Below are 16099 nucleotides of genomic sequence, written 5' to 3'. Positions count from 1 at the left end.
TAATGTTCCCATAGGGCCGTTTTTCGATATTCGATTTCGAAAAAAATTTATAAATAAAACAAATTTTTCGACTCTGTGGGGTACAGACCACCTTAATAGCACGGGTGCGTATCCTCACATCTTTTACAACTTCATTTTTCGTCAACTGAACTCCGAAAAATTATCTTGGTACATATTCATCTCGTTTTTTAAAAATATTTTTGTGATATATGTGATCGATTGTGATATGAATATGTTGGGATGAGTGTGATTGTGTTTGGGGAAAGGGGGGAAAGAGTTTAATTTGTTAGCACGATCCTCTTACGTTATTTACTTACAAGGAGACATTCTCACCTTCGGGTCATGAATTTGGCCCGAACTTTTTCTGGTGATTCAAGACAGTTAGAAAACATGCCCTGTTATGTTAGGTTGTGTGAATATGCCCTGGAAGCGTTAGATAAAAATATACGTTAAAATAATAAAAATAAACATATAAAGCGCAATAAATATTTATTTACTACCCTCAAACTATTTTGGTCACTTATTTTAGACAACTGGTTCTTGAAAACATTACATTTCATTCTTAAGAATTTGTTGGATCTCACTCATGACCCAAAACATTGCAATATTGTTCAATTATAACATTATAAAGCGTTTAATTTCAATACGTATGGCCTTAAACGCTTCATATAATTATTATTTTGATACAGCACTGGAGATCCGACAAGCTCAGTCCATCTGCGTCAATATCCAGTTGCTAGTCGCTTTTAAGCATAACACTTTAAATGATAGAAAAACTGGATCTTTTAAACGTTCACGTGGAATACAGTATTTTTTAGTCCAAATAAAAAAAAATAGAGCTTTCTACGATTATTTTAGCACCCTGTAGACATCACGAATATTTTAGCACCCTGTAGGCATAAGAGCCTTTTTCAATACCCCATTTGAAAGTACTTTGTCCAGTTAAATACTTAAAAACACTTAAATTAACTTGTATCAGCCTATGAGCCTTCAGCGAAGAGCATTTAGGATATCTAAGCTGTTTGTCGTAAGATTCTAAGTGATGGCTTGACACGACTAAGTTCTATGTCATTTTATTTTCTTCGATGGATCATCATCCATCAACGCAACCTCAAGCTAAGCATAAGATCAACTTTGACTACTTCCACATACAATTTAATAAAATATTTTATTCATTAATGATTATTTTTGATAAATTTTAATAAAATATTTTATGAAATTGTATGTGGAAGTAGTCAAAGTTGATCTTATGCTGGATAATGATCCATCGAAGAAAATAAAATGACATAGAACTTCGTCGTGTCAAGCCATCACTTAGAATCTTACGACAAACAGCTTAGATATCCTCAATGCTCTTCGCTGAAGGCTCATAGGCTGATACAAGTTGATTTAAGTGTTTTTAAGTATTTAACTGGACAAAGTACTTTCAAATGGGGTATTGAAAAAGGCTCTTATGCCTGTTTTCTGAAAAAAATTTTTTTTCACTTTTTCAGCTTAATACTATAAATAAAAATATATAAATATTTAAGCCCCCTTTGAGCCCTTAAGTTCTTCCATATGACTAGAATTAGTAAGTTTCATTAGTTATTTAATAAGTTCATCGGTGTTCATCAATTTTAAAGTAAAGTTTATTATACTTTTGCAGCTAGAGAATGAATTTTTGAAAATTATAGACAAATTTTTGAAAAATCCATAACCACCTACTGAAATTTATTTTTGAATTGTACGATGAATTATTCATTCGCAATTGGCCCACCATTTCATCCAAGATAATGAGTTACTGTAAAACTTCAAAAATTATGGAAGTCCAGGATATTAGAAAAGAACACGGAACAAAAATATTTGATGTAGGCAATGACACCTTAATAATAGTCTGTAGTTTCAAGTTTCACTTGAATAATTTGAAATTGTCTTTTTTACAGAACAAAATGATATGATTTTGCTCTGTATATGCTGTAAGGAAGTAGTTAGCCGATACAGAGTCCGACGGTATTCCTTTCTTATTCTATCCTAATGTCCCTACTTTTGAGAAAGAGAGGCCATAAAATACAAGCCTGATAATACGCCTTATTTCGATACGCGCCGATTTAGAGAGAGACAACGAGTCGAGCACGCGAGATGCGACATGGTGCGCAGAAGGAAACCTGTCAGTAGGATGGGGCCACATGATGACTTACGGGTTGGTGAGAAAACGCAGGTTTGTCACTTTGTATTGGACCACGAGTGACGCAGTACCTACTGTCATCGTAACCTATTTGTGTGCGTATGTGAGGATGACTATCGTTCCATGTGGTGAATCGACGCTGGCTGCTCTCTCGTCTGCCCTAGCTGATTTGCAGTTTGTGCCTGGCCTTCGTTCCTCAACGATTCAACCATCCCGAGTCTATGGAATATAAGTCGCCTGAATTTCTCTAAGCATTGTGCACCACTCTTGTAAAATTGATGAGCTCAATCTCTCTCGACTTTACCCCGTATATCCCTGTCCCTACTACTGTCGTTTTCTACCAACTTTAGCTGCGGTGGCCTGAAGCAACGTTAATACTTGTACGGGATTATTTATACCGTTGTCGCAACATAGTTTTGGTTATTTTTGGATTTTTTCGGATTATTTTGAGTTATTTTTGGTTATTTTGGGTCGGTAACCCGTTTAAAAAACACACTAAAATCTTTTTTGGAAGTACCTGGTATTTTACCAAGTATGAAAAATTATATGCATTAGTAATTGTTAAGCAATGATTGTCTCTCTAATTTTGTTCAAGGTAAAATGTAGAAAAATAAATATGTTCATTCAAATCAAGGTATTGTCCTTCCACTTTATATTTTTTATGATGAATTGGAAGTCGGGAACCCGCTAGGGAATTACGGGGGTGAAAAAAAATTTGGGGCCATTTATACTTCTATTGCAACCCTTCCACCAAATATAGCTTCCCGTGTAGACTCAATTTTTTTTACTGGATTGATTAACTTGAAAGATAAAAAGCATTGCCTTAATAAAGATGTATTTCGAAAGCTTATCTCTAATAGTAGTAATCTTAGATGCAAAGAAGGAATAGAAGTCTGTATAAAAATCAGGAATTTTTGGTGAAGGTTCAATTAGTTTCACTCATCGGTGATAATCTAGGGTTGAACCAGAATTTAGGTTTTACTAAGTTCTTCAATAGGGATTCTTGCTGCAGGTTATGCAAGATAACTAGTTCAGAATCTAAAAAAATGGTTAAAGAAGATGAGATAAAACTACGTACTACGAAGTTATATGAAACAGATGTCTTACTCAATAATACAAAAGTTACGGGAATCAAAGAAGAATGTTTTTTTTTACGCTGAGAAAATTATTTTACTCTATCATTCTTAGACACTCGTGGCTGGGGCTTTGGTTTTTATAAAATCGAGTCAAATCTACCTCCAAAAATAACAGAATTGCGTTTACTTTATAACAATACTTTAAAAATGTCTGCAATGGAAATATTTTTTTTTATTAGGTATTTGCCTATAATTATAGATGATAAAATTCTAACTGGTGATAAGCAGTGGGAATTAATATGATGTTACATTTCCTTCTATTCTGAAATCTGACATTAATTAATATTGGTGCAAAATTCGTGTAATTGTGATTTCAAATAAATGAACTCGATAATATAAAAATTTTTTTATTTATTTATATAAAATTATGAAAAAAATCTAAAATAGTTAATGTAGAAATTAAATTTTTTAGCCCAATCGCTCAATTTTTAATTTTCTGTTAAAGTATCTAAATGCACCTAATAAAAATATGTGGTATAAGTTTTCAATAGTAAATTTTCTCAACTTCTCGGCAGTGAAGTTTGATTTCTTGATATTTATCAGTTTACTCGAGATTGTCATAAGGTAACCTCAAAAGTCGATTTTCTCGACTTCTTTCCAAGATTTTTTGAAGCAATCTAGATCAAAAAAATAAGGGATTTCGATCGAAAACTCAGGTCACTTATTTTTTCTGAATGCATTTGGGTATTTTTGTAGCAAATTGGAAATTGAGCGATTAGACTAAATAATATTAAGCACCGACCGCGCTAGTGGTCACTGAAGTAGATCAGTGTTGGTCAGCTTAGCTGTGGCAACTACGCGCACCCACAGTAACTGTGGCACTTGCTTACATCGATGAATAGCACGCTTGTAAATGCTGGCCTCTTACGTGGAAACGCGGCTTATTTAATACACAGGAATGCGACTTGATTATAGAATTCTTGCCTTGAACTAAAAGGTCTATCAGTGCATAAAGATCAATGCAAAGGGAACGAAATTTCAAAAAGATTAGTTAGATACTTTTAAAAGATATATTTCTAACCAGTTTGACAAAAACCTTTCATGAATTGCAAAATAAGTATGTTTAAATAATAATTTCTCGAAATAATATTTTTAAAATCGTTAAGAAACGTTCCCCAACAGTACTTTTGAAATTTTTTTACGCTTTCTTAATCTACCATTGAGACCATTGAAAATTTTTTCATTTATAGGAACGTAAAGTGCAAGTAAGTATCGAAACTAAAAGTTTGATAGTTTTGCAAATTTTGCTCTTGTTAGATTTAAAATGTTGACAGGATAAATAAGAAAATCGAAATTTTGTAAATCTAGGATCATAACTCGTCCTCCTGTGTATTCCTGTCTTTAAAAATACTTTGTTTCAAAAAACACATGGTTGCTGAAAATATTCAGATCACTCAATTTCGCCATAGATAGAAATTACCCAAAATCTAAAAGTTTTGAAAGTTCCTCATGTATTGTAAAGAATATTATTGTATACATATTTATTAGCTTTATAATTAGACTTACGTTGTACTTGTTCCTTTGATAAATCTTCCTGTAATAAATATTAATAATTGATAAATACCAATATATAAAAATTGAAATCTTTAATATTTAAACTGTTTGAAGGAATTTAATAGAAATATAATCACATAGATCAATATGTGTGATGTGAGTGGTATTTAAGAAAATGTATAAGTTAAGGAAGTTTTTATACCACCGTCGAAATCAAAAATTTGAACACAACGGCACAGTGGGTACCCATAGTCTATCGCATAGTCGTATTGAAAAATGTACGGTGTGACAATACACTCACATACTCTCATAGTTCTATATTGTTACATGCTTTGCTGTTATGACAGCAGCACACATTTTTTGTTTATTTATATAATATTTAAACAAGCCACTAGGTGGCGAGCTTGCAAAAACTTGTAACCCAAAAATGAACCGTGGCTGAAAATGCTTATTATCCGAGTCGAAATAAAGCTCCGGCATGTTCCGTGTTAAACACAAATACCTGATTTTTATTGATTGAGAAACGGGTTAGCCACTCTACCTGAATAAGTAAGTTCATTGCTTACTATTCAAACAGACGGCTAAAGAAGAGAGTTAAACTTGAGAGCTTGAACGATCTACAGAAGGTAGCGATCAAAAGCCACTTCTATCAAACGATCAAACTCTCAGGCCTAAGACACCTACAAAGGCACGAACAAGATCACCCCTGCTGACTCCCGTTCGCAATTACCAGACACGACTTCATCGAGTCCAATCTCAGAAGCTTCCACTGCACGTTGGATTCACGATTCCTCATTATTGACGCAGTCCACCAAATCACCACTACCTAACGAGACTTTTCTCGTAATTGTTATCCATCCGATAACAATTTGTACGCGCACCTAATTTTTGAATGATTCTATGCAACAATGGTCGATACTTAAACTGTCAGTATATTGAATGGGCATTGCCAAACAATGAAAAATGTTTATGTATAAATAAAATTGAGAAAGGCGTCATTCTCCCTCCGTCAGGTGACCTGAATAGTTCGATTCTCACGTTAATCTTTAATAGTAACTGTTCATTTACTTTTTAATTATTACGCAATCATCTCGACTGATAATTGAAATTTTGGGCCCCATCCGATTATAGATTGAATCGCGCGAATTCATTATTAAAATAAAGAGTGAGTTTTTTGCCTTCGGGTCTTTTCTCATTATAAACAAATTTGTTGTTATTTTTTATTTATAATAAATTAACTACGGGACCTCTTCGCAAGACGAAGAAGTTTCGACCAAACAAAAAATATGAAACGCATCTTCAATAATATAAAGCTCGAATTTTGAAAGATTGTTGTTTCTACAAGATTCTCATAGGAATCGTGATTTTCTCAAAAATTACCGATAAGAATTTTATATATAGAGGATTCCTGCAGGAAATTAATTTTTTTTTTTACTGAATTTCTACAGGAATTTTCCACTTTTTGTAGAAATTTGCCCAAAAAACTTATTTTCTACAAGTATTTCTGCAGAAAGAACTAAATTCTCATAGATGTGTTGAGATCGATTTCCACTAAGGTGATTGAGATAGAAGGTAGATAGAGCGCGTTTTTGGCTAAATGACTATTTATAACAGTTTTCAACTTATTTTCTTCACGCCAGAGCCGGATTAAGAAAATATGAGGCCCGGGGCTATACCGCTGACGAGGCCCCCATATCGTCTTATTGTAAAAAAGTAACCCTAACTAGCTACAAGTGTCCCCAAGTAACCCTAAATAAACCCAAGTCATCTCGAGTAACCACTAGTAACCCAAACAACCTTCTACAGATGAAGTCTCCGGTTACTTTAGTAACTGATTTCCATACATTTTTTAAAATTATTAAAAATACCTTCTTAAGTAACCAAATCGCTAGTACACTTTTTTATTGTAAACATGTTATATTGCATATTAAAGTTAAATAAGTCGAGTAGCTTTGCTTACTCGATTTACTTGTGCTCGTACTTAATATTACATATTCAAAGATCTAAAAAATCAAAAAAGATTTTCTGACTTTACCCTTGCTCGAAAAAGAAAATTTCTTGATACATACACCATTTAAACAACTGCACAGTTGATACAGAGAATGGCGAAAATTGAACCCTGCCATGACTTGCCATTTTTTGAACGGTCGAGAACCAATGGTTTAGAGACCAATTGCACCACACGTTATCTGTGATGTGTATCTTTAATCACAACTGCTGCGTTCAAGCAAGTTTCAAACGCATAAACGTTAAAAACAGTCACGACAACATTCGAATTTTGTTGCATGATTATAGATCGCTTTTACACTACACGGAAAATGTTAGAAGTGCGCTGCCGTACTTTTCGCGGGAGCGTTGCGAACGCTCTGTCTCGAGAGCGCTACTCTACCGTTTTGGGAACGCAGAGCTCCCAACCTCGGGTCGCTGACGTACGCGAGCAAAAAGACGACCGTTGAACAGTAGACATGCCTGAACTTTGGGTGCTCTGCGTTCCCAAAACGGTAGAGTAGCGGCTCTCAAGACAGAGCGTACGCAGCGCTCCCGCGAAAAGTACGGCAGCGCACTCGAAACATTTTCCGTGTAGATACAAAGTTTATATGCGACTCACAGTGCGAACTTCTGCTCTTTAGCATTCGACCGTCTCTAAGCAAAGTCACTCTATATAGCGAAAGGTTCACTCTGCGGCAGTTAAGCGTGTGTGTAGATCATAATTGTTAAATAAGTGCAGTTTTGAAAAATGGCTAAACGATTTGAAGCAGGTGCAACAAAAAGAGCTAGGGAAACAAAACGATTAGAGTTTGAAAGTAAGCTGCCAAGAATGACGAACTTCCTTAAGCCAACGAGAATTGGAAGTGATCCTCGGCAAATTGAACTGGATGAAAACCGCGTAGATGGCAACGATCGATCTGAAGAAACTCCTTTGAATGATGAAAATAATTTTATTTCTAATGAATCAGCTCAATGCAGTACATCACAAACAATTGAAGATAAAAACAATGATTTTATAGGTACGTTAAATATCAGTTCTTTCGTTATATTTGTAAGACGAGATCGTGAAAAAAGAACAAGCGAGTGCGATTTGAGTACGTTTATTGCCTGATGAGATTTACGCGCTGTGATTGGCTGACAGTGGCGGTAGCGAGCCCGTCTACTGCTACTAACCGACTCGACGGCCGAAAAAGCATCGAGTTCTCTGACACATAAACTCTTTGTCTCTTTTGCACTCACGTTTTCGGATTTATGTGGTTTTTCGTATACAGCATAACATTAGGCCCTGCATAGCGCGTTACAAACGTGCGGACAGAGACTTCGTATCTCACACTTGCACGCTTGTATACAATGGAAAAAAATGTCGATTATTTTCTGCTCATAAAATGCTATTGTCTTTAATTGATTTCGTTTCAAATTTAAGATCGAAGTTTGATGAATTGGAGCAAGAATCTAAAAATCTTAGTGATAATATAATTCAAGATTATAGTAAAAAAAGAATTATAACAAAAAAATTCAGTGATGGTACAACTCAAATTCAACCAGAAGAGAATCGTGATGATTTCAGAATTAATACATTTTACACGATCATTGATAAACTTGTTTCTGAGCTGAAAATGCGTAGTGAGGCTTACAATAACGTATTAGAATTATTTGGTTTCCTGTGCGAGCTACTAAATATTTCTAGCGAAGAAATTAAAATTAAGGCTAAAAAACTTGTGAAAACGTACGATAAAGATTTACACATTGATATAATTCAGGAATTGGAGCATTTCATATCTCTCTTAAACGTTTCAAGCGGAGAGCTTTTCTTGAGTCAAAAAAATACATTAATTCCATTAAAAGTTTTAAACTGGATTGTGGATAACGATTATATTGAGGTGTTTCCGAACATTTACATTGCATATAGATTGTTCGTAACCATACCTATTGCCAACTGTGAAACTGAGAGATCTTTTTCAGTTCTTAAACGAATAAAAAATATGTATCGATCTACGATGTCAGACACCAGACTCTCTGCTTTGGGATTATTAAGTATAGAATCAGAATTATTAAAATCAATTAGCTTTGAAGAGATTATTACAAAATTTGCAACTGAAAAATCAAGGAAAAAATTTTAAAATATTGATACTATTTTATATAAATAGAAATAGAATTGATTACATTAAAAATATATTTTTATTGACTAAATAATAACTCAAAATTTTCATTGTTTTTTTTTCATTTACCATTAGTATTTCCTTTTCTAGTGCAAATGGAAAAAATTCGTTTCAATTAATTTTTTTATATCGTAATAATCTTATCGACCCGAGGCCCCTTGGGAAGTTGAGGCCCGGGGCTTAAGCCCCCCTAAGCCCCCCCTAGATCCGGCCCTGCTTCACGCTTTCGACTAAGCCGAGGTGGTTCGGCGGTATATAAGTCATAACACATCAAGTCTCCAGTGGTGCGCGCGGGCGGCCTTATTAAGCCAAACTGGTCCATTTGTAACTCGTCAGAAAAGCATTTAAATGTACTTAGAAAAAATATGAGCCACTTGATTTCGATGGGACTGTTCGGCCCACGCGGCAGCTGTTTCAGCGCACAGTACTTCGCGCGGCACCAAATCTCACGTTTTTACACGTTTGTCGCTGTATTTCCCAAAAGTAATAATCAATACCACTCTTTGAAAACTTTCATATTGATAGGAAATTTACTCAGCTTTCGATTAAGACTATTTATAAAAATCTTAAAAATGCCCTTTTTGAGATATTCGACTTTGAAGGTTTTCCGTCAATTTTCTCAAGGAAAATGGACAATTTTTGGAAATCTGACCTCATCATCGGAAAGATGAGGTAATTTCCCATCGAAATCATGTGGTTCATACTTTTTCTAGGTGCGTTCAGATGCTTTTCTGACGAGTTACAAATTGAGCAATTTGGCTTAATAAGGCCTCTCGCGCGCACCACTGGGGAATGACATGAAATGACTCTTATAGGATATTACAGGACATTTAAAAAATCAAAACGCTCATTTTTTTCAAGTCATTAAGCAATTCAAATATACCTACAAGGCCCCATCACCAATCGGCCTGATTTTTTCAGGACAGGTAGAGTTTGTATCCCAAAATCCAATGGTATGTTATTTTTTAGTGTATGTGCATGATAACAAAAGTCACAAACAATATTAACACGACCTGTTCGAGTCTTGTTCCGGTTGAGTCGAATGTTAACATTTCATGAGATTGACTCATATACTATATACCTCATATACTATATACCTCGTACCATCATCAACAGCGTTGTAATCCGAAGCTATCCAGCGCCATTCCTCGACTTTGGTATTTTCTCTAATCTCGCCCAATCTATTTGCTATATAAGTTTACAATTCAGCAAGATTTTTGCGAAACCCAAATAGAACAGTTTTTGAACCTGACCAAAATATTCTTTATGATATGGAAAACGAATTGTAATTATAGCGTCCTGTAATTCTAAACGAGAGATTGTATTCTTAGACTTTACTGCGACCACTTGACCTTTAGCTATTATGAAAACTACGTGATATTTCTCTTCCAAGACTTGAAAACACCAATATGCCACTGCAACAGAACATTTGAGATTGAATCACAAAAAATATGCAATTTTGCAACTTTCCGCTGTATACTCGAACTTTGATAACAGGGATCGTCTGACAAAGATTCAATTCTAGAATAATTAGAAATTTATTGTTGACAAAACTCAAACTCTTTTTCGCCTATTGAGCTATCCCATTCAATCTTACTTGCCCACGCCTTTGCATTAGTATCCGAGCTTGATTCACGAAAAGAGTTAAAAACCCCAAAAGATGAAAAAATTTCCAATATTATATGCAAAAAATTTCTCTTCGTTAGCCTCTTTTTCCCTGAAAAGAGGTCCTAATCGTATTTATTTTTTAATAATTTGAAAATGAGCTTATCATGCATATTCACCCATTTCATTCCCAAGACCTTTCTGTATTCTGAATATAATTTATATGATTTGAACGATTGCAGTCTGAACTGTCCTTCGCTTGTACCCTTTTCAAAGCTTTCTCTATATTTCTCATCCAGATATGCATTAAGAAATTCACGTTCTTATTTATTTCAATAATCTTCTAAACTGCACGATTCACTTCGTGGCTTAATTTAAAACTATCCAAATAATCAACCATAGAGCAATTTTCCACTAATTTTTGAGACGTCAACGGATACTTATCTTGAATAAGAATTTTTTTTATTCCATTTATTATTTACAATCTGTCTAGTTTGTAGACAATTGGTAAATTTTTTACAAATAATTTGAAAAGGAACATGTGTGAGGTAAAGTGCACTGACCAACACTCTTATACATTTTCACAACCAACAAATAATATAAATTTACATTACGATTTTAATATTTTTATAATATCTTTTATATTTTTATATACAGCGTGTATGCAATGCGTTTAGTTAGGTCATAAAACCCCGCGATGTTTCAATCTTAAGTGTTCAAAAGATGTTTTTCCAGGTCCAGCTGCAAACTGGTTGGGATGATTTTTGAGTTGGTTTTTGTATTTAACTCAGATTTTGCGTATCTCTTCATTAACTATTGGAATTCTTAGATCTTTCCTGATGTCCACGTTTGTGACATACCACGGTGCGTTGACAAGGCAACGTAAGGATTTAGATTGAAGTTTCTCAATTATATCAGTGTTTGATTTTGAAGCTATACCCCATAGTTGGATACCATGAGTCCAAATTGGTTTAAGCATGCTTTTGTATAAGAGTAACTTGTTATCCAGAGTAAGTGCAGAATTTCTTCTGAGCAGACGAAACATTTTTCGAATTTTCAAGTTTAATTGTTTTCTCTTGGTCCATATGTGAGTTCTCCAAGTGAGGCATTGATCAAGGTGCATCCCTAAGTATTTTGCTACATTGTTCTGCGGTATTTTGATTCAATTTAGAGGCAAGCTTGTGCACACTTCTTTACGAAGAGTGAAAGTCGTGTATCCAGATTTGGTTTCGTTAATTTTTATTCTCCAGAATGTTTACCATTTTTCGACCTAGAGTATATGATCCTGCGATCGCGAACGTGCAGTTCTAGGACAGCTGTGCGAGCAGAGAAAGCCCTATCATCCGCATATGTTGCTGTGATAACGTTTACTAATTATGGCAGATCTGCGGTGTACAGAAGATACAAACTGGGCCCCAGGACGCTGCCTTGTGGAACAACCACATGTATTTCATGTAGATTTGTGATTTCATTTTTAATTTTCAATTGAAATGTTCTTTTCGATATATGATTTCATTAGCTGATAGTGAAACTCAGGAAAATTCAGTTTTATTGTTGTTTGAGAATTGTTTAAACAATTAATAATAAATTGGATGGATGCATGATCAGGTCTCAAAGAAAACACTGCATGAGTCATAGGAATTTCTATTTTCACAATTTTCTTTATTTTCACTCAAAATCACTGTTAATTTTAATAAAAAACTGAGTCTATATGTTGAAAATGTTGATAACAATTATAAAGTAATTGAGTACACTGAATTTATGATTGATTTTACACTTGAGTTGTCAATATAATTGCACAAACAAATTGAGTAGTCGACGCGAAGCGAGATTGCATTAATTCACACTTGATTATCAAAGAGTCTTTACAAAGTTTGAGTTGTCAACACGAGGTTTGATTTTATTAATCCACTCTGATTTGTCGTGAGTTGTTGCCCTTGAGACGTGCAACACTTCTCTTGAGTTCACAGCGAGTTGAACTTGATTTGTGAGCAGACCGGAGCACAACGGAAAAGGTTAAATTAATCCTCTCGTGTACATGTGTGAGCAGCCGGATGAGTTGGCCGAGATCACGTGATATTGCACATGGCTACGTGTAACCTCACCTTTACTCGTCGTGTGCTCGTGCGATTGAGATGCGCCAACATAATCCCGAGAGTTGAGGCGATGACAAAAAGATTCCATCAGGCCTGCAGTAGACATTATTGGTCTTCAATTGCAGTCTGGATGGTTTCTTTACCTGGTCGCAATCGATGAGTTGACTCCGATTCGCAGACCGATGAGTTCCGCTTCGATGAGTGGAGCGATGAAGAAGGCTTGCCGAAACGTCCTTGTTGACTGGCTTGTCCTCGTTGATTCAATTAGAGTTGTCGAGTTGATGAGTAGTCCTTGTTGATGATGCTCTAAGTAGCGTTGGTTGAGATGACGTCGGGATTTTCTCTGTTGAAAGTAGTCGTCGCACGAGACACACACACGAGATGCTTGCTTGGCGAGTGCAAAAACGAAACGGCCGCAATCGCGAACAATGCGCCTATAGCAGAGATGCCGTCGGCACGTGCCGAGAAGCAACGCCATCTCTCGCCGCGCAGAGAGAATCACTCCTATGCTTGCACAGCACGTGAACATGTGTTTGTACAAGCCGCGAGCTCATCCTGTTCAAATATTTCTCGAACAATTGTATACTTCAGGCGAGCGTGCCATACCTTGTCGAAAGCCTAGACTACGTTGAGATACGTGCTTTTCCTTGAAAGCCTTACGTATACTCACAACTAGTCGGTTCACCTGCTCAATTGTGGAGTGTTGTTCGCGAAAGCTAAATTGATGTCCAAGTATCAGTCTTTTTTCTTCAATATCTTGAATAGGTCTTGATCGTTTCAGCAGCATCTTTTCACCGATCTTAGAAAGAATAGGTAGTAAACTTATAGGTATGTATGACGTTAGAAGTTTTGATGGTTTTCCAGCTTTAGCAATAACAATGATTTGACAACTTTCCATTGTTTACGAAAGTATTTCAGCCGAAAACATGAATTTATAAGTATTGTAACAAAACGTATTGCTTTTGGTTCTTGAGGCGACAGACAAGCTTCTAAACCTTGCTTGTAGTGAGATATACATTTTACGATGTACTGTAGTTTATCATGACGTGCCATGTAATCTTTTCTAAGCTAATAAGACAATTTTTATTCAGTCATAGTGCATGCAACAGGTTTTTATTTTAGTTTTTAGCGTGAGAAACAAGAAAAAACAATTCCAGCCAATAAAACTGAATTTTAAAGCTTCCACGCGAGTTAAAATACGAAATAAATCAAAAAATTTCATCTTTTTTCTTATTAATCGGTTTTTGCGGATTCAAACTGTAGTGGCGGGGCTATTGCGCTGTGAGCGAAAAAAAGTATAGATAAAGACCTTTAATTTATTTCTTTAAACTTTTTTCTAGCTCATTTTGTAACTCAAGATATACGTGTTTTAAGGTAGAAATTTAAAGTACATTATACGGAATTTCATGTCATCTCTCCCAGCGCCTTGATTCAGTCGAATCGCTAAATTTTAAACTCACTGTAAAAATAACTAAATACACCTAGAGTAAAAAAGTAACGCATTATATCGATGGAAAATTGCCTTAATTTTCCGATTGTGAGGTCAGATTTCCCAAAATTTTTCGTTTTATCCGGAAAAATCGCCCAGAAAACTTTAAAGTCGATTTTCTCGAAAAATAGAAATCCACGTGGATAAACCACGTCATAATTCACCCAATTTCTTTTCCTGATTATCCACGTAGATAATTTGGAAAAAATCTTCGTTAAATGCACGCCTTGTCCTCGTAGATAAGTGTTCAAAACAGTCAAAAATCGTTTTCAGATTGATAACGCATGGAACTATAAAATCATTGCTTCCTATAGATGGCCACTGAACTAATTGTTCAACAATAAAACCTTATTATCTGATATATGTACGTTAAAAATAAAAAATTTAAACATTGTAAGAAATTTCATGTTATTATATTTACTGTACTCAACACTCGTTTGTTCTCTCAATCGAGTTAGTTCCTTAAGAGGATACATACACTTTAAAAATCAAAAAATTTTCTTGGATTTCTAAAAAGGATTTACCTCCCCATTCCATTGCGATCTTCGGAACTATGAGTTCGATCAGCTCGCCCGAGGTTGTGACCGTAAAATGTTCTGAAAATGTATATGCGACACTGGTGTTGTAACTCGATCGATACATTCAATAATGACAAGTGAGATTTTCAAAAAAAGTAAAATGCCAGAAAACGTAAAAGAAGAAAAAATTTTAAGTATACGAAAAAGGCTCACGGAAACAGCTGTATTTCAGTGAATGATCGAAATTTTGAAGTTTTAAAAAATGCAATGGAAAGGGGACCAAAAATCCTACTCGAAAATTCAATTTTTAAATAATTTTTTTTTTTATTTTAAGCCCCTTCTGAGCCATAAAGTATTGAATTATTTCTCTGCATTTTTATTCACACACTTTGTTGAGCATGTATATTTTTAATTTTTTCGTTTAAATTATATTATTATTGATATTAAATTTCAGAAATTTTAGGTTCGATCAACAATTTTTTTCCTAAAACATTTGAATGTTTGAAGATTTAGAATAATATCTTATCTCACAAAAACTAAAAATAAAATCTTTAATCAGATTCATAAAAAGTTTATGTTATTAAAATTGAATAGACAAATTTTTTAATTAGCATGGAATATTTGAAAATAACTTTTAAGTATAAGATATTATTGCCCATAAAATGCAATCAAAAATGTATAACAAAAATTATAAGTGAGAAGAAATTTTAATTATTAACAAAATACAATATTTAAAAACTCACCATTATTAATATGTTAAAATTTTTTAGTAGTAATTTTACGTATACGTTGTAACTTGAGTAAGGTATTCTAACAAAATGTTTTAAAAAATTCTAGTATTGAAAAGAATCAATTTTGTAACCCAAATATCATTGCTATTGTTAGAAACTTGTAGCATTGTTAGAGATTTTTATTTTACATCATTCTTGATAGATAATTTAAAAATAAAATAGTTACCACCAGTTTAAACTAATTATATCTTTGACTTGGCAATAAAGTTCAATAAATGTTTATTTGTTTTAAATTAATGTAAACGTTTTGTAGCAAACGATTAGGTTCTTTTTCATACACTCGATATATAGTTTCAATAAACATTTAGAAAATGAAAATAATTAATTCTCATAAAACAGATCTTTAATAAAAAAAATAAAAAAGTAGAAAATCAAAAAGTTTATGAAACAAAATAAATGAACTGCTACAAATTATTTTAGAGTTTTATCAATTTTTATCAAAACGTTATTTAGGTTATAGACACTAACAATTTTTTAATAAATTATATATAAATTTCACTCAGCAGTTTTAATTAATATTTTAATCTTTATTCAGAGGGAAAAATGAATATTATGTATACATCATGATCATTTGATCGAATGAATTTTTTGATTCTTTTCTTAAAAAAATAGGCATATTTAGTGATTATTTTGGCTGGTATTTTTGATACTTTTCTGT

The 16099-nt window shown here is 34.0% G+C and overlaps 1 protein-coding gene across 2 annotated transcripts in view; it reads right to left on the bottom strand.

The window, feature by feature from the left end:
- LOC106656742 (troponin C-like) overlaps positions 1-15535 on the bottom strand; it is a 44581-nt gene extending 29046 nt beyond the window's left edge. Inside the window, exons 1-2 of one of the 2 annotated variants that reach the window (XM_014377870.1) lie at positions 15394-15535; positions 4807-4834 (exon numbers count right to left, since the gene is read on the bottom strand). In XM_014377870.1, the coding sequence (XP_014233356.1) occupies positions 4807-4834; positions 15394-15396 (31 nt within the window). In that variant the 5' untranslated portion in view covers positions 15397-15535. The remainder of the gene's footprint in view (positions 1-4806; positions 4835-15393) is intronic. The other variant, XM_014377871.1, reaches the window with a different exon arrangement.
- Between the last annotated feature and the right edge of the window lie 564 nt (positions 15536-16099).

This window comes from Trichogramma pretiosum, unplaced genomic scaffold, assembly GCF_000599845.2.
Source record: "Trichogramma pretiosum strain Unisexual culture from Peru unplaced genomic scaffold, Tpre_2.0 scaffold108, whole genome shotgun sequence".
Taxonomy (NCBI): domain Eukaryota; kingdom Metazoa; phylum Arthropoda; class Insecta; order Hymenoptera; family Trichogrammatidae; genus Trichogramma; species Trichogramma pretiosum.
This window is presented reverse-complemented; position numbering and strand designations above follow the sequence as displayed.